Source organism: Lepisosteus oculatus, chromosome 25, assembly GCF_040954835.1.
Source record: "Lepisosteus oculatus isolate fLepOcu1 chromosome 25, fLepOcu1.hap2, whole genome shotgun sequence".
NCBI lineage: Eukaryota > Metazoa > Chordata > Actinopteri > Semionotiformes > Lepisosteidae > Lepisosteus > Lepisosteus oculatus.
The window spans coordinates 2,697,615-2,723,223 of NC_090720.1; the positions used below are offsets into that span (position 1 = coordinate 2,697,615).

At 42.3% G+C, this 25,609-nt stretch overlaps 1 protein-coding gene and 1 long non-coding RNA gene across 2 annotated transcripts; both read right to left on the reverse strand.

The window, feature by feature from the left end:
• Positions 1-5,832: 5,832 nt before the first annotated feature.
• Positions 5,833-17,788, reverse strand: masp2 (MBL associated serine protease 2). Its single transcript, XM_015336880.2, has 11 exons — positions 17,693-17,788; positions 17,093-17,309; positions 16,121-16,298; positions 14,632-14,763; positions 12,172-12,368; positions 9,918-10,065; positions 9,237-9,355; positions 8,928-9,006; positions 8,397-8,522; positions 8,021-8,095; positions 5,833-7,156 (listed from the first exon to the last, which is right to left on the reverse strand). The coding sequence occupies exons 1-11, from the start codon at positions 17,698-17,700 to the stop codon at positions 6,369-6,371; spliced, it is 2,067 nt and encodes a 688-aa protein (XP_015192366.1). The 5' UTR covers positions 17,701-17,788; the 3' UTR covers positions 5,833-6,368.
• Positions 17,789-20,093: 2,305 nt separating this feature from the next.
• Positions 20,094-23,449, reverse strand: LOC107075516 (uncharacterized). The gene is made up of 3 exons (XR_001477033.2): positions 23,251-23,449; positions 22,329-22,540; positions 20,094-20,356 (listed from the first exon to the last, which is right to left on the reverse strand). It is a non-coding gene; the product is annotated as an uncharacterized lncRNA (long non-coding RNA).
• Between the last annotated feature and the right edge of the window lie 2,160 nt (positions 23,450-25,609).

Sequence of the window (25,609 nt, forward strand, 5' to 3'; positions counted from 1 at the left end):
GCTGATCTTTTTTCCTATCATTTTTTCTACTGTGGAAACTTCACATTGATTAAAACTGAAGAATTTTCCAGCTTACTGGTTTATATCCGACAGTCACTTCCAGCACTTTTTAATATAGGCACACCATTCAGACACTTAATATTTATTATTAAGTGTATTAGTAGCTCTAACACTTAGAATTTATATTTATTTTTAAATTGATTTTATTTAATTATACAGTACAGGAAAACATTAGTGCCCCAGCTAAAATATTGTGTATGTTATATATATAAACAGTCTTGTTTTACTGCTGTGGTTATTTCTAAAGAGTCTCATTAGGCTGCTCACTACAGTCAGTCCTCATTAGTTCTAATAGCAGCTATTTTGTGAAAACAACTGAGGTCTTGTCCATTTTTCAGATATTGCGGACTCTGGTTATTTACTTCACTAGAACACTGAGTCTGGGCCTTGTAATACACGTATGATCTAATATATAAGTATTGATTATAAGATTTCATTGCCATTTTTTCACCCCTTGGCAAGAAAACCTGGTTTCCGGTACTTAAAAGTGTCAGGCGATGCTAACGATGTGACCACGCCCGTTTTGTACCGTCCCAGGAGGAGAGAAATTCTTCAACTACAAAACCTGTATCCATTCAAGGTTTTTTATGCTAAGCAAACTATGCATATTTTATGTTATATTTCATGAGTAAAAAACAGTGCGGAGAGTGTTTGGTTACTCTCCAATTCCCCCCTTTTCATCTTACCTCCAAAAACTACTGACCTTAAATTAGGCAGGTACGGTGAGGATGATCCCCCTGATGCAGGCCTTTCGACAGCAGTTCCTCCATGGACACCGACTGGCAGGAGATGAGGGCGGATTAACGGACAGGCCAGCACAGGCTGTAGCCCCTGATTGGCCCTGTGGGCCCCCATGGGTCCATGATAATGTGTGCACCAATGATTGGTTGGATGCAACGGGTCCGCACTTCAAATTTATTTCGGCGGATGCATCGGGTGATAATCTGGGGCAAGTGTACGGCAGCCAGCCTCAAAATGCGCGACAGAAAATATGATATTGGTTGCGTTTTAAAGAGCAGTGTGAGCAGGATCTACTTAAAAAGATCCCCAGATTGGCCCGATTTCAAGTTTGCTGAGCCAGACCCCCGCCCGATCCCGAGTTGCGGAGTGCTACGACAACCTACACAACGTGTAGCCGAGGGGCTACTGATCACCTCAATCCGCCACGGAGTGGATCAAATATGAAATTACTTTAAATTCCTCCCCAGCCCCCCATGGAAAAACATGACTCTGCGTTTTTGTCACTCAACCATAACGGCGGGACAAGGCAACCTCGTGTGATTTCGTTCCCAAGAGTGTGAAAGAAACTACCGTGGGTGTGTGTGTTGAATTTATCAAACAGGGGCTGCGGTGGACTTGGTACATGATTCAGTATTCTTTGTGGTAACCTGGAAAATAAGGAAGGGGGAGAACGGCGGCTTGTAGGACGAGAATAAATCAGTGTATTTGTCTCCACAACTCGCAAGGCTACTACAAAAACATATGATTCAGCGCTGCTTACACTTTGACGGCGGGCGAATTAAAGAGCAACGCATCGTGAACCTTTACAGGGTGCGTGTCAAGGCTGCAAGTGGTAGCGGCGTGGTAGAAGATCAATCCTGACGGATCGATGGAAACATGTTGAAAGACAGCCCGGTCCAGCGTCTGCCTGATCTGACGGCCCGAGGGGAAACTGAAATGAGTTAAAGTCCTTGGGAAGTTTGTTAACAAGCGTTGAGCCGTGTCGCCAATGGAGGATAACCCCACTTCAAGCAAGGTCGCAGCTTTAAGCTACGCTGAGATTTCGGTCCTTTAATTAAGGAGTGTAAACGATTGAATAATGAACTGTTACCACACTCATCAGATGTATTTATTTTTGTATTAATGCCCAGCCTCGCCCGTATCGGGTTCTCGCTATTCAAGATCAGTCGCGAAGGACGTCGCAAACTTGTCATATTTTCAAAACATTTTGGTGTCAAAGCAGTGCGTCAGGGCGAGCTGATAGTTGACCGTTTCATGCATAGAGGAATGATGCAGTTCTTGTTTTTTTTTCCTTCGCTTTCATCACAAAACAGCACGTTTGTTCAGTGAGGCACTATACTGACATCACAAATGACGTTTTCATTTAGAGGGTCCAAAAGAAATTGCCCGTTGGTAAAAAAAAATAAACTGGGTTGAAGCCAACGGGCAAAAAGGCATTTTGAGAAATATCTTTCACTGTATTGTATTATGAAGAATTTGAAAGAACTGCTGTTAATCCCAGGTTATTTATGTTCGACTCTATTAAATGGTGGGAAGATTGGCACATGTGGAAACCAACGGCGCCTATAGTGAACGACCATCCCATGTCAATTACCGTTAACCGACGAATCGAGACTTTTCAGTTCCTCATTCGGTAGCAGTGACGTCCACGGTGTTCTCCCCGGTACAGTGTTTAGATAGCGAAAATAAGAATACGTCCTAAAAATAACAACGCCCAAAGCCACCTTCTGTAACCGCCTCTTCAGAAGCACACCTAGCCAAGAAAGCGGCATGTACTGTCTCATTGCTCGCCTTAAGTCAAGGAGGCGAATTTGGGGGTGTCAGGCTGAAACGCGAGGCATTGTTCATCATCGTATCCCCAATAATGCTAGGAATCAGAAATCGCCTAACTGGTCTTAATTAAAGATTCGTTTATAACGAAGAGCTTTAACTTAAGCCCGTGGTGATGAACTGCTTAAGTATTGCCTACGGTTTTCACCTTGAATGGCATTGATACATTTATAAGCCACACTTGGTGTAGTTGCTGCAAAAATAATAGTTTCTGTTTCTACGGCTGTCGTTCATACATTATGGTTGTTTTTATTTAGTTTTTTCTATTGTGTTTTGGGCTCTTCGTCTTGTCTGCGTGTTATAACAAGGCTTACTGCTTTCACATACGTGCTGTAAGAGAATTAGGGGAAAAAAATATTTTGTCATCTGAATGTCACGCTGATGCAGTGTTCTGGATTAATAGTTACCATCTAAAATCTCGTCAGTTCTTAAACAGGGTCTCTTGCGGGTAGTATGTCACCGGGTAGTTTTTTATACTATGTATTTTCAGGTCAGAACATTTTAAAATTACTTTTGTAAACGCATGTAACAGCCTGAAAAAAAAAAGAGAAAAGGTTTCAAGTGTTTGCTTGGGTCATATCTCTAGAACATAAGAAAGGTCACATACAAGAGGAGGCCATATGACCTATCTATAGTATTTGATAGCTAGTAATTAATTGATTAGGATCTTATCCAACTGTTTTTTTTTTAAAGAAGCCCGAGTATCAGCTGTTCCACACTCCCACTACCCTCTGGGTAAAGTAGGATCTCTTTTAAATACTCTTCCATGTAGTTTCCATGTCTGCTCTCTAGTTTGTGTTTCACTGCTGACAGGGGTTTACTTTATCAGTACCATTGAAAATTTTGAATGCTTGTATCCTGTCCTTTCATAATCCCCTCTGCGCAAGAGTAAAAAGGTCCAGCATGGGACATTCCCTTCAGTCCTGAAATGTATCTGCTTTCTCCTCTCAGGACTGATTTCAGAGCAGCAATCTGTTCTACAATGTGGCAACCAAAATTGTACGCAATACACATGAGGCCCTTCTCGTGTGTAATATAAATTTAACATCCCTTGATTTCATTTCTACAATTAGCCCTAATAAAAACAGTTGGTTGTCCAAGCAGTATACAATCTTAAAAGCCATTCAAATAAACAGGCCAAGAGTAAACATTCCGTGTTTTGGGGGGGGAAGTACCACATAATTGGTGCTTATCAGCAAAAAGCTTGTGTGACAAATCACACGTGTTCTGTAAATTAAGCGCATTAATAACTATGACAGCTAAAAACAACATATAGTAGATTTGTAGCAGGACTGAATCAAACCAAGCTGGATTAACTGAATCAACAAGGGACAACATCTGCTGTTTGTTTTATTTAATTCCTCCTGGACAGCACTTAGGGGGGCTTTAAATGTATTTTTTTATTTCGATCCAGAATGTGTATGTAAATGCAGCAGGCACCAGAAGCGATATTCTCAACAGGACTGAATCCTTTGAAACAAAAAAGCCTTTCAGATTAGTGCATTTTAAGATGTATTTTTTGAGATATCCTAACCGTGACTGTTTAGTGGACAGTTTGTACTGTTTTTGCCTTCATCTACAGTACACTTAATTTGAGTGGAAATGCGTTTCTGAAGCCTTGTTGTAGAAGGCATATATATAGTATTTATATGATTACAAACATGATAATTACAAGCAGAATTAGTGCATTTAATCAAACATCTATTCATTTCTCACAGTAGGGTTAAACCTTGAGTTATATTCCCTACTTTCAGTGTCTTTTGTTCTCCTACAGTTACTGCGAATACAAAGTAAATTTACTTCCTTTTCACATTTGTATGCAATCAATATTTGCTATTAAATGAAAACCATTTCAAGCTTAAAAAACAGAACTGAATAAAATGCATATTTTAAGAGATCCCTCTTTTCCATATTTACAATGAGCAAATTTTACTCATACTTGCCTGTAGATGCCCTAAAATTATTTATTGATTAGCCAACATGTATTGGATGTATCAGAGCTGTCAGGACCTACATTGGCTTGACTTCAATTTTGCTGAATAACACCAATATCAAAAGCTGCATGATAATACTGTCTGATGTTCTGCCTAAGCTGTGTGTTGCGAAACGAACTGACAGAAAAGAGAAATCTGACATCCCTTTCTTTTCTCTTGATGAGGCGGTGATTGTTACAAATTAGTGAGAGGTTTTTACCTGGAAAAAAAAAACCTCTGGCTCTCTACTTCTGACTGCTGGTGATTTGGTGCTACAATAATTTGTTCTGTCAGTCTGCAAGTTACACATAATCAACTGGACATGACAATACAGGAAAAAAACAGACTGACCATAGCATGGCATCTAAAAGAATAAATTTTAAAAAATAAAACTCAGCAGTGCAATATACTTCTATGTGAAATGACTATTCATATTATACAAGTTGAATTTCATTTTATGTTTATGATACATAGATTTAAAAAATGTTAATCCTTTGACTTTCATTCAAAGACGTATAAATTATACTCACCAAACACAGGTTTCAAACTCTTTTTGTAGTTCTGCAGAATTTTCTGAACTCAAACCATTTCGACACCGTATTTTATTGTGACATTACTACTGTATGTACTGTGTTGCTGTCATTAATTCAGACAAGAACCACTGGAATTAGTTCTCATTTTAGTTGCTAGATAGTATTGTGATACATTTCTCAATGTAGGAATCTTAAAGGCCATGAAGAGTGACTTTAGGGAGCTCATTTCAAGCAGCAAGTCAGCCTGGTCCCTGAAATTCGTATATTTAAAAAAGGCAGCAAGGCGGCTTGTTTCTCTGTTTTGATTTAGTCTGTTTGAGAACGGTACGGTGCACTTAGAAAAGATGAGGGCACAAAAATATTTGTGTGTGACTGTATTATTTAATCACAGAGGAAAGATAATATGTGTCAAAATGGTGAAACCTTTAATGGCTGTTTTCAAAGGAAACTGCCAGGGAGCACTGAGATCAAATGCATTATGTATGAAGGCTAAATTATGGCAAATCACGGTGCTGAACCTGAAGAACAGACACGGCTGATTTTCATTTGAGATGTGAGAATAACACCTTGTGGGACGTTGGAATCGCTTGTGCAAATTTACATGCAACAGGGAAAAAAACGTTTGCAACACAAAGACAAATGACCCATTCACTCTGCGCATTTAACGACCCAAAGGAACCATCTGCAAGATTCCAGATAGTTAACTGAGCATTTATTTGCAAGGCAAAAGAATGACTTAATGCTGCACATCCTCTGAAGCCAGCGCACTTTATATGTGCCAGAGCCACAAACCTATTCATCTGATTTTCTAACAGACAGATGCATGTCTGTTTCACATTGCTGCTGGAGAAAGCTCACTGACTAAGTCTCAGTGAATGGATTTGTCCTACAGGTATCTTTGATGATCTGCTTTTAACTTAGCACCAGCTGACATTATCATATAAACTGAAGTTGTTGGTATATAATCCATGTAAGCATATTGTATTATCTCGTATTAAAATAACATAAGGTGTACAATATCACTCTTTAAATTCCAATATTATTACTCACAATTTCAAAGACAGTATTCATAGGTACAGTATAAATGTTTTTATCCTCATTGTCATTTTGAAATACAAGGAAGTTTAAGGAAATTTAGGTCACAGATGCATGCACTAGCTGCATTGTGGACATGAACTCAGCAACACTTCCTCAGTATGTGGTTTGTGTGCTGGTGAGCAGAGCGTTTGGGTCAACGGTTGCTTGAAATGACATCGTTGATCCAGGAGACGTAGTTGGTCACTTTGGTGTACACTCCGTACTGACCTGCCTTTGCACACTCGTACCCCCAGGACACAATCCCACCAATGTACCAGCTGTTCTTCCCATCATCATAAAAGGCAAAGGGCCCCCCACTGTCTCCATGACAGGTGTCCTTACCTCCCTGGGGGATCCCAGCGCAGATCATGTTCTCCGTCAGGATGAAATCATGCTTGATCTCCGCACCCAGGTCCCGATAGCCCGCCTTGCACACCTCGAAGTCCACAACCGGCAGCTCGACGTACCTCAGGTGGACCGAGCCGGGGCCGCGGCCGGATTTCCGGGACACCCCCCACCCCGACACCACCCCTATGTCGTCCTGCTTCACGAGAAATCTGTCCTCCCTTTGCGGTAAGCAGACTGGCATGACGGAGGAGCTGATGGGCACTCTGTTGCTCAGCTTGACCAGGGCGATGTCATGGTCGTAGTTCACGCCATCCTGTTTGTAACGGTCGTGGATGAAGATTTTCTCGGGAACACCCACGACGGCGTTGCTGTCCGCTCGCTCAGTTATGCCCATTTTCAGCTCCACGTTGGCCACATCCCCATGGCCCTGCAGGACGTGGGCGGCTGTGAGGACCCAGTTGTCAGAAATCAGGGAGGCGCCACCTTTAAACTCCTGGCCCACGATCACGAGGACCTGCCAAGGAAACTCATCCTTCACTGCCTGGTTCCCTCCAATTATGCGGGCGAGCTTTCCAGATGTTGGAGTTCCACAGGCTGGGGAGACAAGCAAAATCTCAAGAGCAATCCTCCTGCCACCAGACGCGCCAGGCAGGGACTTCCTTGCATTTTATCTGAGTTCTGGTGTCCCATTTCTTCTATACTAGTAGCTCTGGAGCAACATCAATCTGCCAACATCTCCTACCAGGGGAGAAGGCGATGTTACACCATGGCCTCACGGTGCAGATGCCCCTGTCTGTGGCACTGCCAAGACACATCGGCATCACAGAAGTGAGTAGTTACGATCTAATCAATGATGTTCATACAATTTGTTTCAAAGATCAATTATTCCCAGAAAACATATGTGTAAAACAGGGTTCATAGTGTGCAAAGACACACTCCAGTGTTCTTAAGAGTGGCTTTACTCCCCTGTGGCAGGTGACTGGTCTCTTGGCACAACAGGGATAGCACTACTTTAAAAGGCAGTTTAAAACCACATTCAATAAACCATGAGCTCAGACTGCAGATTGAGCTTTGGGGGCCACACATAGCCAGTTTGAGCTTAAACTGGAATCCTTCAGCTTGTCGAACAACTGGCTAGGCACAGCCCTTGACTAAGAGCGCATGAGCAACAGCTGGAACAGCTGGAGAACAGCTGCCAGTTCCCAGTTCCCTCTATGAGCTTACTATGGCTTCAACACAGCTGCTGCTGGAGTCAGTGCAGCTGCTTCTGTATGGCACTCTGGCACTTACAGGAGTCTAAGGTGGGTGTGTCATGAGGAACACATTCAAAGTTCATCATTTGCCCCACGATAGGAGACATAGCTAAACAAAAGGCAATTCCAAGTTATGTCTGACCACAGATGCCCCTTGGCAATCTCATTCAGAAAAGTAAAATGTTCTTCAAATGTTCTTACTTACTAGGCTCACATTCAGGAAGGTCACTCTTCCCCTTTGAGTCTCTCCAGTAGCCATCTGAAGCACATGTATACCTTCCTGTGGAGGGTGAGACCAGAAAAAGCAAGCTAGTAATACTAGCTGCTGTGATGTGAGTTCTCCAAGCTTGGAGCATCATTGTATTCTCTTATTCATTAAAAATTGAACTCCAGAATGCATCAAACGAAGCAAAAATGGCACAGGGTATGATTACTAATAAAGAAATTGAATGGTTTGCATTAGTATTTTATAAGTTTTATGATATAGCAGTCACCAAGCCTTTAAAAGTGTCCATTTTCAGTATGAGATCTTGAGGAAGTGGTGCAACATATAGAACTATTGTAACATTCACAGATCTTACCGTCTGCATCTCCTTTCATTTTATAGAACGGCTCTTTGCAGGTATAGCGTATGACAGACTGGAAGGTTGTTGTGGAAGCAGAAACTTGGCCATTGAGGATTTCATCAGGCTGTGCACAGTCAACAACTGAATAAAAAAAAAACATTCAATACAAGTCAGCTTTTTCAGTTCGGCTGAACTGAAGGTAAAAATTAACTCGGCTACCTGCAGCTCATCCCAAATGGTGCAATTTCCAAAAATGATAGGCAGTTAAAAAGAAAGACACCTGAAGAGCTTCATTGCAAAATATCCTTTTTTTAAAGTCATTGCACATAAAAAGACTGTTACAAGCTTTGTATGAGCTGTGGACTTTATAGTGAGAAATTACAGAAGCAGTGACGTAGAATGTGGCTCACTGTGTCCCCACTTTGACTTTTCCTGATACACTCCCAACCGGCTTTGAGCCAGCAGGCTTGAAGATCTTTTTCTCAGTCTCAACATGACACTTCAAGAAACACAGCGGGCCAGAGCCATGAGAGCACTGCCACTCACTGCTACATCTGGGCATCGGCTGATCCCACGTTCCATCCTTCCTGCAGGTTGCTCGGAAGCTGGGCAGCTCCTTAGATCCCTAAAGACAGAAAAGACAGTTTCCCCTCCCATTCACAGAGCTGAAGCCCAATGACACAGTTTTAAGTCTGAGACTGTAACCTCCTGCCTTCAAAGGGAAACAATGTGGATTGTGTAAGAATAAAAATACACTTATGTGATAACCTAAAGGTTAGTTTTTTGTGCCTTTTCCCTTGTTAACGATGTGTTCAGGCTTCCCTGCTTTGAGGACAGCGAAGGAATCGGAGCTACCTGCAGCAATTCATATCCGTTCTCGCACGTCAGAGTGAAGCTGTCCTTGAAGACGTACTGAGGCAGGAGAGGGAGGATCCTTCCGTGAGGAGGAACCACAGGGTCTGGACAGGGCGTAGCTGCATGTTCACAGAAAGACAAAACCTCACTGAGTGAAGAATGCCTCGATGCCTTGGGATTTTTTGTTGCGTTTTTCTGACGCACAAATAAAGCCTGCACTTCACTGTCCTACATTTCCCCCCAGTTCAGCTGCCTGCGTTCCCAGCTGCTTCTGGGCCCTCCCCCATGCTCTACCATGATTTTACCGTGCTTCACTCATCTTTCGCACAGCTGTCCAGCAGTCTAAGAAGCACTGAATTCAGGCTTGGTGTCAATAAACCACATACAACACTCCCACGGCAGCGGGCACAGTGTGAGGGACACTGTACTGCACCTGGCTCCTTCGTTTCAGCACAGAGAAGTGGTGAGCAGCATGGCAGGGTGTCGAGCAATTGTGTGACACAGCACTGGTATGGCAATGTCTTTATCCCTTTTAAAGACAGCTCTGGGTCTTTATGCAACCAGCTGCTGTTACTAAATAATCACTAGGAAAAGGAGTCGCAGAACCTACCTACCTACATGCCCATTACAAAGTCCGGGCGCTGCAGTATCCCCACAACTTTGGTTTATGACTGACAATACCTGTGCTGCTGTATTTGATCTTCCAGCCCTTGTTGGTTCCCGAGCCGTCTGTTCTGAAAAGAACCTCCACCTCGTTGCTCCCAGTTTCGATCTTTTTGGGCAGCGATGATCCGCAGAAGGGGCCGTACTCTTTCTTCTTGGTGCTGATCTTCAGAAGAAAAAAGGCAGGAAGAGTGTCGTCAGACAGCCCAAGCAGCCGAGCTCTGACTGGGCCTGAGCTGCCGAGCCGGCGCTTGAAATGGGAACGATTTGCCAATTGGGGAATCCTAGTCATAGTCGGTTAGTGCCATCAGCCTCGAACCCTGGATCATACAGTTCTACCTGCTCTCGAGTGAGCACCTTCACTGGCTGAGTCTCTTGGGAGACCCCGACAGCTCATCATTCTAAAGAGTTGGGGTGTACCATGGTAAAGGCAGAGTAAAGTACAGAAATGCATGGTAACAGCACAGAAAGATGTGGTGACCATGAGGCACATGATACGAACCTTGATTCAGCAAAGTAACTGCACAGTATAAGTCAGAACAAATTGTGGGGAAAAGTGCATAAATACTATTCCAATTTAGCACGGCAGGTTTCTTCAGGTTCACACTGAGCTTTGCTTTCTACACAAGGTTTATTCCCCCTAAAGAGGCAGTACATAGTACAGAAATGCTGAAAAGGGCACCACGAGGGTTAGGCTTGTTCATTTAAGACAGCTGCACTAATTGATTCATTCAAGTGTCTGCTTTTAACACTGTACAAGCAGTGGAAGCACTGGGGTTGTAATTAAAAATAAACCATTAAAAACTCAGAAATCTGACACAAAGTTCTCATTAAATAACTGACACAATGGGGATTTAAAAGAGCAATCATTTAAAAGCCTGTAATTTTTTTCAATCTCTTTAAACTGAAGACTATGAATGACCTGTTCATATAACAAGATTTTTTTTTGTTCCTTTCGCAGAGACAATAACCTTTTACATAATGTTCGGAAATGGGTTTGTACAGCAGCCACTGGCCTTACCAGCATGTCTGACACAGCAGCATGGAAATTCTGTGCTATTCTGACTGACACGTTTCATCCTTCTGTTAACGTTTTTAAATACTAATTACAGAAATTTACAATCCAAATAAGTCTGTTCTGTACTCCATTTGATAATACGTATCTTTCATGATTATAACCCTGTGCATCATTGCCCAGCACTTAAAAGAAAATTATTAGTCTTGCACTTAAATGCCATTACAGTTTTCAATTGCCTTTCCCATCTAATTCTCTCTGCCAGCCCCTGGCAGGGTATTAATATATGCTAATGCAATACACATTTCAGCTGTAAAAGAATAAAACAGTGCTTTGGTTGTATAATACCATTAGGGCCTGTTAAATGTGCCACACACTCAAATGCTGAATTTACGAACTTCTCTCTTGATTTTCTGCTTTTGTGTCCTCCCCCAAAATCCTTGTGGTGAAATTGCCTAAATATTTTTATATACACATATTTTGCGCTAGTTGAATATTTTCTTGTTAACTTGCATGACTGTGGAATGTTTTAATGTTTAACTTAATGGTCTAGAATCTGGAAGCATTTTCTCTCCCAGGTAACAGAAATGGAAAATGAATGTTTTTGCATCAATAAATGGGATGAGTGTTCAGATGGGGCTGATTTGTAAACTGAAGTTCCCAGCCAGACGGCCCCTTTAGAAATACCTGAATGGCATTCTGGAGCCAAAGTCTTACTGGGTGATCAGAAGCCAAACAAGAAAGGCCAAATGGGTTCCTTTCATTTTCTGGAGTTTTAAGCAACAGTTTGGGAGCAGGTGAACTTGCCCACTTATTCCTTGCTCTTGCAGCTCCCTGGCTCATCCTTCATTAAAGCAGGGGCAGATTATTCTTTCAGACAGGTGAATTACCCCAATACTGCCCACTATTCGAATCACACCTCTTCTCCACCTTATTTAGGGTGTGACCGTACTACTGAAGTAATTGTAATTCTATGGGTGTTCACCCAGTATCCCAAAGATTTTGCACTCTGAGCTCATACAATCTTTCCACCCTAAAGTTCCCCGTAAAGGCTGAAGAAGTAGTTTTTAATAATAATAATAATAATAATAATAATAATAATAATAACCTTCACTACCTCTGACAGTGAGATGAAGCAAAAATAAGTGATTCAGTCCAGCATCTGGACAATATTTCCCTTCAGCAGCAGCAAGGATTTTAAACGCAGCCATCAAGTTTGTACTGCTTCACACACGTTGCAAAATTCGGCAGGCTGACCTTTAAGACATCATACGGGCAGGAAACATCAGGATGGTACTCAACATCGAAAGACTCCACGAACTCCAGTATCAGACTGAAGCCCTCGTCCAGCCGGATGCTGTAGGTGCACTGGGAGAGCTTTGGATATGCTGAAGGATAGTCTGGGCTGGTCAGCTCCCCAGATCTCTCGGTGAAGACCTGGTTACTGCACTGAACTGCAAAAGACAACCAAGTCGAGATACTACTAGCATCTAAGACAAACAGTGCACCCACTGTGGACATCCATCCTCTCAATTTCTAGCTGCCTCATCTGATTTAGGGTTGCAGGGAAATCTGAGCCTATCCCAGCGAGCAACAGGCACAAAGCCAAGGATCCCCACTGGACGGGACTCCGGTCCATCACAGTAAATGACCCTGCAACTCTTTTGTCATAAGACAGAAAGGAAGAATTAGATGTCCACTTCCTTGAGCAGACCTGGTCCATGGCAGTGCAAGTACTGGATCCTAACTCTAGAGCTCCAGGGAGGGTGGCCACCTTGGACAAAAGATAGATTTTAAAGGATTTTTTAGATCCTGGCACCAGATTTCTCTGTAAGTGCATTGGAGACTACTTATAACATCAGAAGTCTCTTACTCTGTTCTGTTAAAATGTGAGCTACTGTATGCATGAAGTAATGTACAAAATACTATGTCTCGAAAAATTCATTACTGACTAGAAAGTCGAGTATTTTGAGTTTCAATAGAGGCAGAGGATGGGTGACAGAAGGATGTCAAAAAAAGGAAAAGGAAGAATAAAGTGAAGCTTCCCTCATTGTGGGACAGAAAAAATTGGTCTGTGCATTTGAAAATGCCACCCACAGGGAGGTGGCATACTAGGGGGACAGGCTGGGAACTCTTCCTCAGTGTTGGTGCTGTGTTTCACAGCACTCTGAGGCTCAGGTTATGCCACTCATGTATGTCAAATGTTTCATTTTTTCAGTGACAAACTGTAAGCAGAGACATGGCCGCAGAGAATTCACAGTGCAAAGTACTAGTGCAGTTTAATTCATACTGCCCCAGAGGTGTGACTTTGAACAGGCTACTTGACACCTTTTCAGTGATAGAAGTCTGCTCATCAGCTGAAACCTGCTGTTAGATCTGTTGAGCTGTGAAGATGATTTTTGCTTTAAGAAGACAGAGAAGAAAAGTCCCTTGTTCAATTGAACTAGCAGCACAAGGTAATTTAATTTGCCTGAATTTAGAATCATTGCAACACATCACTAGTTTCAGCTCAAACTTTCCAAGCAGAAGCTGCCTACAGTACATAACTGAATCTTTTTCACAAGTTCTTATTTAATGACAATAACTGCTTCTCACAAAATGAAGGACGGAAAATGTGTATTAAATCACAGCTGAAAATTAGTTCTGAAAAGGTTTAGTAGATTAATACAAAAAAATGCTTTTGTTCAGAAGAGTCGGAGTTCACATAATTAACATCATAACACAAACTAGAAGGCAGACTCATACGATAACTTTGGCACAGACTGTGTGTTTAATGCCCGAATGCATTTTCACCCCCCTTTTGCAAAGAACGAAGATAATAAGAAAAAATGACTCTGGTGTTAATTGTGATAAATTATCCATGCCAGTGTCCGAGAGCTATTACAGTTACAATGGGTTATCAATTAACAGTGGCTTTCTAGATGATTATTCCTCCAAGTACCTGGAGTAATTTACTTGAATTCACAGAGCATGTCAGAGATAAACAGCCTGGTAAAGAAGGCTGGGCTCTCTCTGGCTCTCCTAAGCATTAGGCAAGTTAACAAGCAGGTCAGCTGGATTATTCAGCCATACTGCAGCTCAGCTTGCTTGGCCTGTGAGCGTGATGATCCATACATCGGTTGTAACATCGCTCCCCAGTTTAATGCTCTGATCAAAGTCGTATCTGCCACAGGCTTGGCTGAGTTAACCAAGAACAAGTGGCTGTGGACCAGATCTCTGAGCTTCCCAGGTTTCCATTTCAGGAAGGAGGAAAAATGCTTAGGGATCCCAGAATGGTACTCGCGTGCAAGCAGGAGAACTGGCAATTACCAAGTCCATTCTGCTTCAGGACAAACAGAGCACCTTTAGTTCCTGGCTGTTTTTTTTTTCCTAGTAGCCAGATTCCACAAAACATCAAGCTGATAATACCTTAGAGCATGTTGCTTCTCAGTTACGTCTACGGTATGTATTGAATTCTTCAGGATTGTTTTAATGAGTACAGTATTAATTCATGCAAATCTAGGAAAGGCTTTTGTGTGCGTGTCATGGACAGAGGAGGGAAAAACCAAACAAGAGCAAAAATGTAGAAAGGATGGACTGAAATAACAAGGAAAAAAAAAGTTTGGGGTTTCAGGTACATTATCATTAATCAGAGCCCTAGATATTTTTATGATATTGTACAAATATAGTACAGGGTCATTTAAAAGCTGCCTAATGCAATTTTTTAAAAAAACTTACCGGTACAGGTTCTTTTGTTGGAATGGAGATGGTATCCCAATCTACAAGTGCAGTAATAGCCACCCACATAATTGTGGCAATTATGGTCACAGTAAGGCTCTCCATCCACTGCAAGCTTGCATTCATTAATATCTGTGGAGCAGGAACAAAGCTTAAACCATTTCACAGCACCAGCTCTTTTGTCTGCACTAGCCATCAAATTAAATCAGAGGATATGTTTTCTGCAAAGGAATGCGGTCTTGTAGGAAAGCAAGACCTAAGGCTTCAAACTTCTCAATTTACTCATTCCTAGAGCCAAACTGTCCCGTGTTTGCATTACACCAGGCCAAACACTCTACATACAGAGACCTACTGCACTGGAAGGAGAAGACAGAGTGGTTTCTCAGTGGTGGTATGAAAGAAAATGGTGTGAATGCTCAATCTGGGAGCTGCAACAGAAGCTGCACTTTTCAACAGGGGTTGGTACTTTGATTAATATTCCTTTCATCATTGCTCCATTAGTGACAGGTGTCTGACAGAGCATTAGCAACAGAGCACCCTGTCACTCACACAGCCTTGCAAGAGACATCGAATTATCCTCCCAAGCATCACACATCTGTGATGACAAAAACCTGTTAATTGGCAGAACGGTTCATCGTTTACAGTGATAAGCAGGGGACAGCTTCTTCCACAAGCTAATGGTCCTTTCCTGCATGCCGAACCTAGAGCTCACCTCGAAAGCTCAGAAGACAGGCTGTGACAGCTGATGTCACACTTACTGTTAGTGTTTCTAGCTTGTGCCAATTCAGAGATACAGGCTTCAGGCAGCAAAACAGCAGAGTCAAAAGTCCACTGTTATATCTGTTCCCAGCAAAAGCAAGGCACAGAGTGGAATTACTGGCAAATTTTGTTACTTCATTACAGCTTATGGTCATATCAATGCCTGAGAAAAAAAATCGTCTGGAACAAGAAACGTTGCTTAAAAAGGTCCATGAGTTAACAAGAGCCTGTTGCTGTTCAAAGAAGGCACAAGTGGCTCTGAACCTGCACTGTGTGGGCAGCAGGCACCTTCAAACTGTCAGCGTTGTGAGCCAAGACTTTGAAAATTGAGGCTGTTGAGAAATCAATTTTCTTTTCCACGCTCAGTGGCTGTCAAGCTACCAGCTACAATCATATTCTGTTCATGGGCCTTGTTTTCTTTTTTCAATCAACTTCAAAGTCCCATTACAAGAGAGAAAATATTCGGAGTCTTCAATTTCACTGGCCCCTGAATCTAGATGCCGTACTGTCCTCTTCCAAGAGGATACACGCACCAAAATAAACTTCATTTTTTCCCTTCATACCTCAACGATTGAAAAATCTATTATATTTTCATAAAAGCATGCAAAGCCCATGTATACTGTAGTACATCTATGAAAAGTGTACTATGTACTAGAATTCATGTGGAACAGAGAGAGTAGTACAGTGTTTACAGTACATCAATGGGAAGTACAGAGATACTTTTACTTACCTTCTGCTGCGTAAAATGCTTGAAATCCTGTGAATCTTTTCTCATTCGAATAATCGGATCTGAAAATCACTGACATTGTGTTGCCAGCTGAATAGTACACAGTAGGCCCTGGAGCATCCTCATAATCTTTCTCACCTTCTCCACAGAATCTGAAGGTCTCATTGCCTTCTGCTACAAACTACAAACATAAACGACACTCATTTTCAAATTATCTGCATTATACCACACTTACTACTCAGTAGTGTAAAAATATGACAGAACAATTCCCAGGGTTTGCAGATTTTGTTCTAGTTGTGCTACATTACATCAGTTCTGACATTGACATTATTTTTCTCTGCATTTAAAACACATCAAGGGCTGTCACATGTCAGTTAGCCTGCTTGTGAAAAGAGTTATTAATTTTGTTTAAGTGCTGATTGAATTATGGATTGGAACCAATAAGCAACAGAATACGTGAAGAAATCTGTCATTGCTTGTGCGTGTATGGTGCTTCCATCCCAACAGATCCCAGAGCACGTCACATTTAGGTGGGGACTGACTTCATGCTCAAGCGAAACAAAGTTTTTCTGTCCAAGGCTAGGGTGGAAAGTAACAAGGACGCTGCAGTTAACACCCCTACTCAAGGATCTGGGTTTTAATGTTTCTTGACAGTGCCTTCTACAGCACAGTGCCCCTGCTCACAGAAATGGGGTATTAGTTTGGAAGCTGTGATCTAGAGGAAGGAGCACCACCTAGTGGCTGATCAAAACCACTGGAAGCCGCAGCCTGGTTTACGTGGAGGTCTCCTGCTCCAGCAATGATCCATCTCAGCGAGCCGGAACTCAATTTTATTTTTGGGCTTCTAGCTGCTGTGACACAATCCTTTTCAAATCAAGCCCTGACGAGCCTGTACAGCACGAGGATTGTGTAGCCCGTGGGACCTCAATGGACGGTCTGACCAGAAACAGTGAGGGGAGGCCCTCCGGGGGATACCTGCATGTAGTCGTATTCACACAGGTAGGACGGCTCGAGGCTGAAGTGGGTGAAGTAAAGCTTGATCCTGTGGCCTTCGGGGACGGAGATATCCCAGACCTGGTAGGAGTTATCCGGGTAGGGGTTTGGGAACTGTGGGCTGGTGAAGGTCCCATACAGGCCTCTCAGGTCAACGCAGTGAGATAAATGCACAAAGCAGGCGACGATTACCAGGAAGCTGGGAGAAACGAAATGAAACGAAAAGAAATTACGGCTTGCACGATCAGAAATCCCCTCCCGATCACCGGCACGCCTGAGGCACACCATTTCATTTATTTCCTCATTTTTATATACAGTACATTGAGATCTGCAGATTGCAGGACCTACAAACTAGAAGCTCGTCAAGTGTAAATTTTCCTATCTGATCCAAGTTAAACACAGTTAAAAAACAAGATGCATAATATAATAAAAATGACATATCAAATCACACCTGCCAAATCATTCCCTTTCCTGCTCTTGCCATTAATGTTTAGGATAACTAAGGATGCTTTTCTCAGTGGTTATGATAATCGCTTGGGTGCCTCAGCTCATCAACAGCTTATAAAAATGTTTCAGACTTACCCTTTCATTATCACTGCTACAAAGCCCTAAAGCGATGTAGCTGTGTAGGTGAGGGTTTTGTTTGTGAATGTGTCCACCAGGCTACCTTTGCCCAGTGTGTACAGTGGGTTACTGAACCCTTGTCCTGTATTGATCAGCTATTAAACTCACAGAGCAACAGAGGACCTGGTAGCCTGACCTATGGGGGGTGGTAGCAAGGTTTACACTATGCTTCTTAACCTGGGGCATATTGGGAAGAGAAATACGAGCAGGATCTGTTTCAGAAGTATGGCTAGTGAGAGGTTTGAGCTCTCTAGGCTGCCTAGAGATTCCAGGAAGAAGAAGCACCTGATAACTGAAGGGAGCCTCAGTGGTTAAAGGACACTTCACTTTCTGAACGTATTTATCCCTGTTCTGAACGATGACACCTTTGTCTTTTAAGATGTGGTAGTCTTGCATTCGAGGTCTTAGTCTGAATAGAAAACGTACGTCATAGTTAAATGACTAAATTGGCGACACATATAGGTTAGCAGTAGAAATCACCAAGCCATTACAATGATTAAAACAATAAATGGGGTTACTACCATTTTAAGCGCTTGATTATTGATGTGCTAATCAATTCACTAAATACTGTAATTACACCGTAGCAACGATTGGTACAATGGTGTTAATTACCATGTTACTGCAGAGACTAAGCTAGCCCCTCGTGGTTGGAGGACTAAATTACAGACACATGTTGGGGGACAAATCAGATAGCGAAAGCCCTGTGAGAAAAGGCAGGCCTTATATCCTTCAAATGCTAGGACTTAAAGACATAAAGCAAAAAAAGTCAAATGAAAGTTTTTCTTATCAGGCAGACTGGTTAAACAGTTCACGTCTAATGTTAATGATTGACAGAAGCCACGCTTGTCTGCAAGAATAATCCCCTCATGTGTCTGTGGTTCTGTCTCAGGATCTCCTTCAACACACACCAGAGAGAGGGTGCATCTTGTCGCTCGAGAGCAGCAGATTCAGATATGATGTCTGTTCTTTCGTTTACGAAATCACAACGGAGAGTAAAGTCTGGAAAAAAAAACTGAACGTCACGCACCCCAGATACGCATTCAAACACGCTAGAGTTGTTGGAGTGGGAGAGCCGCGTCTGCATGCGTTGGCTGTCAAGACACGCGTGGGATTAACCTTTACAGCATACTACATATCCTCTTTACAATTTATGATCTCCGAAGAGCATGGGTGCCGTTTTTGCACATTGATCTTTTTGTTAGCGTGCCTATTCAGGAATGAGGCCAACGAACGCTTAAGTAAATAACCCTGAAAGGTGTGTACTCTCGCTCCCAGTTTGAGGAAGCATGTTTGGCAAGTGGAATCCTCACTGCGAGGTAATCAGGAAAGGTATTTCTGATGAATGCGACCAGATTACATTGTTGAGAAACAAAAGGCAAAGCGAGCAATAATTCTGCAGCACCACATTCAATTATTGTCCAGACCAGTATGGATTTAAAAAATGCAAAAAATAAAGGTCGATCGAAAACGATGTAAAATGACTTTATATTTAAGCAGGTTTAAGGCAAATTATTTTTCGCCTAATACCCGTCTGGTACAGCACAGGCTAATTCCAGAGCATTCACTGCGAGCTGTAATTATCATGTATATCAGCAGGACCGGCAATTTTGTTTTCAAAATGCTCACTGATTGTGTTTTCCTCAGCCGCAGTTAAAGCCGCCCTCCTCCCCTCTGATTGAAAGGGCACAGGTTATGGTCTCGTCGCCTGGAATGTATCTGACACACACATTTATTTAAAAAAAATCCATCTTCACATCCCACTGCTACTACAGTATATCAAAACTATTTTCATTTTCACGAAACCAAAACAAGACAGGAGCCCGTTAGCAAGTTATGTTAGAGAATGGTCTTTGCAACATTTTACTGCAATAAACCTGTATTTTATCCAGCGACATACTTTTAAAAACTGTTGCTTTTAACCTGTGACCTATTTCCGTTTTTGTGAGTAGTGTGTGTTTTTTTCTTCCGTCATGTGTCTGCTTTTATCAAGGGCTTATTATAAATAAAACGAGTTATGATCAGCAGACGATTCAGACAGTTTTGCCACCCAGATTTCCCTGCACTTCATGTAGACTTGTGACCTGCGTGTGCGCCCCTGTATACCGCAGCACGCCTTCATAAGTGCGCCTGCTGCACAAGCTGATTTCCAGATATCCCACGAGGAAACCTAATAATGAGACCCGATCCTCTGCACACCGAACGGAGACTTAATCGGGTAAATTCCTGAAGGGTTATACTTCTTCATTAGTGGCGCTCCACACCGGCTCAAGGCTTATTGATACACCTGGCGGTCAAGCATATTATTAACGTTGAACCAATCATCATTATACAGTACCAGTACCTGCCGTTTTTCTTTTTTTGAATTTTATCATTTCATTTTTTTTCTGACAATTTTCTCTTGCATTTTTCTTCTTCTTCTTCTCCGTACCTGCGCCTCTGTCCCGTCAGATCACTTCGGAGCTCCGAGGAAAATAAATATAAATATCGAAACAATCAGACATTTTTCTTCCTCTTCATTTTTTTTCCAGATTGAGTTTCTGAGTGCCTGAAGACAAGGTTGCCCTGTCCGACCCTGCAGCAATTTCAGCGCTGTTTTTTTCGGTCTGGGAGGAAGTCTGTATGCTACCAGAACCGTGAGACAGAATCAGACACCAAATAATAATGTCAGGACATTTGGAAAAGGACTAATGGTCACACCTTTAATAATAATAATAATAATAATAATAATAATAATACAATTGCTTACACTTATATAGCGCTTTACAGGTAATGGGGATCCCCTCCACTACCACCAGTGTGCAGCCCCACCTGGATGATGCGACGGCAGCCAAAGTGCGCCAGAATGCTCACCAGACACCAGCTCTCAGTGGGGAGGAGAGCAGAGTGATGAAGCCAATTCATAGAGGGGGATTATAAGGAGGCCATGATTGACAAGGTTCAATGCGAAATTTGGCCAGGACGCCGGGGTTACACCCCTACTCTTTTCGAGAAACGCCTTGGGATTTTTAATGACCACAGAGAGTCAGGACCTCGGTTTTACGTCTCATCCGAAGGACCTTAGAGGACATTGGATATGAGTTAAAAACAGCGCTGAATACAACTTAAGTAAATGCAATAATGGGAATTTGTACATGTACATATCATTATCATTCATGGCATACCTGCGATTGGCCCAAATATTTGCAAATCTAATTTCAAAACAGACATAAAGAATTTACATAAAGAAAAAAAACAGCATGTTCCTGTTTATTCTACTTGGCTGAGTTTAATTAAGACGAGAATAAGGATCGGTTGGATTTTAATCGCCGCAGCTCTTTTGCATTGCCATAATATCAAAGTTGCCCAGTCAATGTTTTCCCACTAAACATGACACTCCTACAGGCAGAGAATTTATCGCCTCATCGCGGGACGCTTTTATTTGGGAGCGCAAATAGGAAACGGCGCGAACCGTTAATGGTCTGCTATTGCAGAAAATGTAATTTGTCAGTTTAAATAGTGGAGCAGTGGAGCGTAATGAGGTGTCAAAGATGATATGCCCACCGTCGACTTCAATTTCAAAACTCAAATATTCCTCCTGGTTAATTCCTCCAGCTACGCCTATGTGATATAACACCGCGTGCGCACGCGTCCTAAGATTCTGCCATTCCACTGATTGACAGGCTAGGTTCCATCACACGGAGGTTCTTAGCATACATTACCAAGATCAGCATTCATCGATCTAACATTTAAAACGAATCTACTGTTTGACCTCTCCTACTGTAAACACTGGGGAAAATAACTTTAATGAGAAAGAACTCAATAAATAGTTTGAAGACTACGTTATTTTTGTTTTGGTCATCTGTTCATTCTTTTCTCTCAGCTTACAGCTGAGCTCCCAGTTTCAGTTTCTCCCAGTTTTTCCCAGTTTCTCCCAGTCTCAACTTACAACTGAGCAGCTAACACAGCGTTTCTAAACGGTTTCTGAATGGTGTTAACTGCTCGCAGTGTGAGGTAGAGTTGTCGTCTCCTGGTACAGAACTGGATAAAGCATTGCTGTTCTACAGGGGTACAAGGTGTCACATCTTGCATTATAGAACAAGGTAACAAAACCGGTGATGTGAAAAGGCCCTTTTGTGTTGTAAAAAAGCAGGCTTGTGAATACATCTCTTAGAAACTCCGAGACGGCTTTGCCGACAGATACTACTCACTTGTTAACTCTGCATGCAGATCACGTAGGAACATTCCTGCGGTGAAACGCCTGCGACACAACCTGTGCTTACTCACTCGTACATCGCAGTACGTTAGTCATGGCAGTGACTAGTGAGCAGGAAGGGCCGCCTCACGTCAGTTCAGGGGAACCCTCGCTCTCACCGGTGGCGCGACCAGCGGTTTGCGGTAACAATGGCGACCATAGAGTACTTGCACAGAGTACACCAATTTGGTGCTGAATTCAAAATGTGTACCATTTTTCTATACCGTCAATGAATTTAATTTGTTACCGAGATTTGATAACAGGTCTGAGAGATTGGGACTGCAGTTCCCCTTCAAATATGTTGTAATGATCATACAATCGTACTCGATCTCCACTGAGGCAATCGCAAAAATTACTGCTCACCCTGTGAAGTTTCATTCGCTCGTCTTCCCCTGCTTCCAGCGCTGAAGCCGATGCTCTCCTGACGTCACCATCACAGATGCAGGTCAGTGCTTTGTCAAGGAGAACACCGGCCCAATGTCTGCTGTCAAAGGAGATGCGCTCCAGCTTGATGATTGAAAGTGTAAATGCAGGGTTCTGGAATTGACTGGCCCCGGAATATCATTGTAAAGTTTCTGGAAAGCAATTAGAAAAGCACCAAAAATGCAGGCATATAAGACACAAGATCGCCCACTGTGCCCTACAGTGCAAAGACAGCAGCACGCTGCAGCAGTGCACTTAGTGTACCAGTGCAACCACCAGCCGGACTACTGTATTGATCCTGCTTGTTAAGTTATTAAGCAGCTTAATGCACTGTAATGGAGTGAAGTGGAAGGACAGTCGACTTACTAACTGACTGACGTTCTCCCTAGGGAGTCCCTACTGCAGGAGTTCAGCACCCCTGTGCTGTGAAACAGGGCGCTCATTAAAATAATTTGTCTGTTTACACACCCGTGCTGTGAATACAGAAAGCAAAGGAATTTGATGACCACCCAAATGACACCATGGGGAACATTTTACTCGGGACCATGACAGCACAGGCCAGAAGGTCTCTTACCAGAAATCCCGCAATGCATTTCTAGATCACAAATTGCCTGTTTTGTGCTGTCCATCAGAAAGTATTCTCAAGATCCCATGCACCTGTACCAAATGCCATTGCTCCATTTTGTGATATAATTTGTTTTCATAGGCCTACTAATATCATAAGCACTCTACAGATAATGCTATGGTATTGCAGTTTGTGACAAAATGAACTGTCACTCATTAACCTATTGATTCCTTTCTTATTAGCAAACTTTAGATGGCAAACATTGCGTTTTTTTGGCTGGTTTTCACAGTTACTTACCCATGTTTTCTCAGGCTGTAGGTGCACACACAAGTTAGAGAGAGAGGCAGGGTAAGGATATTGGATTAAGATGAATACCTTAAGGCAGGTATAGGGAAAAGGTAGCAATATACTGTACTCCACTTTATTTTGTATTGGTTTGCAAGTTGTTTTAGGAGGTTTATGAACAAGGAAACTATTTTCCGGCCTACATCATGACTTCCTCCTACAGAGCCTCTTATGTAACCGTGGAGATGGCAATGGGAATTTACCAATGCAAACAGAGGGGGGGGGGGGGGTGAAGTGACACATAAAATTTGTATGTATGTATTATGAAGGTTTGTATGATTCTGTGTTGTCTACTATTATTAAACGATCTAACAATCTAGAGATTGTTAATGTATATTTACTGATTATCTGTTTTATGATTCATGTTATGCCATTGATAATGGTATGGTCCAAAGGTATATATAGGTATGCTGGGGGTAGGGGGGGTGTTTAGTCAGTCTGTAATAGTGACTCAGAGAGGAGAGCTCTAGGAATAGTGAGCTAACTGGCTAAAGTGTACAGCCTAAGATTACTACTATTTTTTGTGGTTATTGTACTTTGTCTGAAAGCTATATGTTATGTTTTGTTTTTGTTTATTGTGGTTGTTGTGCTCCCAGCTGGGACACACAATTGCACAAAAATGGGCAAAGTGACTTGACATTGTGAAACTCTTTCACTCACACTTGGAGTTATAGCAACACAGGGTCATGTGGTGTAATTGTGGTGTAATCTTTCAATGAATGGAAATTTCACCTGATTTAGCTATGTTTTCAGAGATGGTCCAGCTGAACTCTATAAATGACATCAGTTCCTGGTGTCACTTCTCCAAAAGACCACACTCAATTAAACCATTAAAAACATTAATACATGTCTGTATACAGCTGTTAAGTTGCAGCATGACCAGTGGTGTATTTCAGGCCTGGTGTCATTAAAATTATTCATCATGCCTGTCTCTCAGATATATGACACATCCATGTCTACCACACTTTCAGAACAGCAGATTAGCAATTAAAAACGCTCAATAGTGCTCAGTAAGTGAAAACTAACTGATGTGACTACTGCTGATTTTACCTGGAGCTTAAGACAAAAAAAATGTGAACAACTAAACAGATTTCAACTAAATGCAGTAGGTCACATTTTCATTGACATTCCTTAAGCAGAATAAAAGTAAACAACGCAAGGTACAATACATCTCCCTGGTCAGGGCACTGATGATGTGCTCTGGAGTTAGGTCCTTCACTCAGTAAAATGCCCAGCTGTGTAAATGGGTACAAATGTCCTGTAAGTGGCTTTGGATAAATAACTTCAGTAAATTTAACAAGTGTACTAACTGTTTGATTATATGGATCTTCCCCAGTCTGTTGTAGGAAATAAAAGACAGCAGAGCACATGCAGCCAAAAGCCCATGGTGGGATCATGACTGAACACCTCAAAGTCAGAGTCCCCTCTGTCCCCTCAGGACAAAAAAAACCTTCAGGACTGTCGGCCAATTCAAATGTGTTTGGAATCAAAGAGAATTCCACAACAACTGGTATTTTGCTGTTGACATAGTGTCATAGGAAAGCCCAAAGCACCTTCATTTGGTATTTAAGTCAACAAAGGTACAACACTTCTGACATGAAACGTCTTTCTCCAGAAAAGGCTCTGGCTTCGTACGACATTGATGGTCCTCTTAAGCCCTTAACCTTTAACTTGGAAATTCCAGTTCTAAATCAGTGCTTTGGGTATATTTTTCTATCAATCAGTGTAAGACCACATTAAATATTTGTTCTTTCAAAAGAATCATTGTAATTGAATATACAACACAACACCGATTTCTCCACAATACGAATATACAGTATACTGTATAAATATTTTTTTTTCCTCATATGTGACTTAAGAGATGCAAAGTACTCTTTCTCTGGCAAATCATTAATGTGTGCCATGTACTGTAGGCCAATTTACTACGATAACCTCTGTACCACCTTGGCTTCTGTGCTCTCCTTCACTGGAGAAGGTACTGGTACTGAGGAAGCACCGGGGCTGTGCCTTCCAGTGGCCTCCTGTTGGGGTCACAGAGAAGGAGGCTGACAAAAGATCAATAGGGAGCACCTTCACAGACACTAATAATGCACCTCCCTGATCTGTCATAAGCACAGCTCAGTCAAGCACGGATTCAAGATCTCACTCGAAAAGCCAATTACTCACAAACACACACAGACGGCCCAGCACCCCAGCACCCCAGAAATCCCTCCGATGCTCGTTGTTCTCACACAGCATGGAATAATGAGGTGTTTCCGGTCAGCAGGGCAAGCGATTGCCTCATTAAAAAGCGAGCAGACAGTTTGACATC

Bases quoted from the DNA above. Each gene is read 5' to 3' on its own strand.
- masp2 (XM_015336880.2), bottom strand. The intron at 9,007-9,236 runs GTAGCTCCGATT...TTCTGTCTTTAG, and splicing joins ACGGATATGAATTGCTGCAG to GGATCTAAGGAGCTGCCCAG. The intron at 7,157-8,020 runs GTAAGTAAGAAC...TTGTCTCCCCAG, and splicing joins CCTTCCTGAATGTGAGCCTA to CCTGTGGAACTCCAACATCT.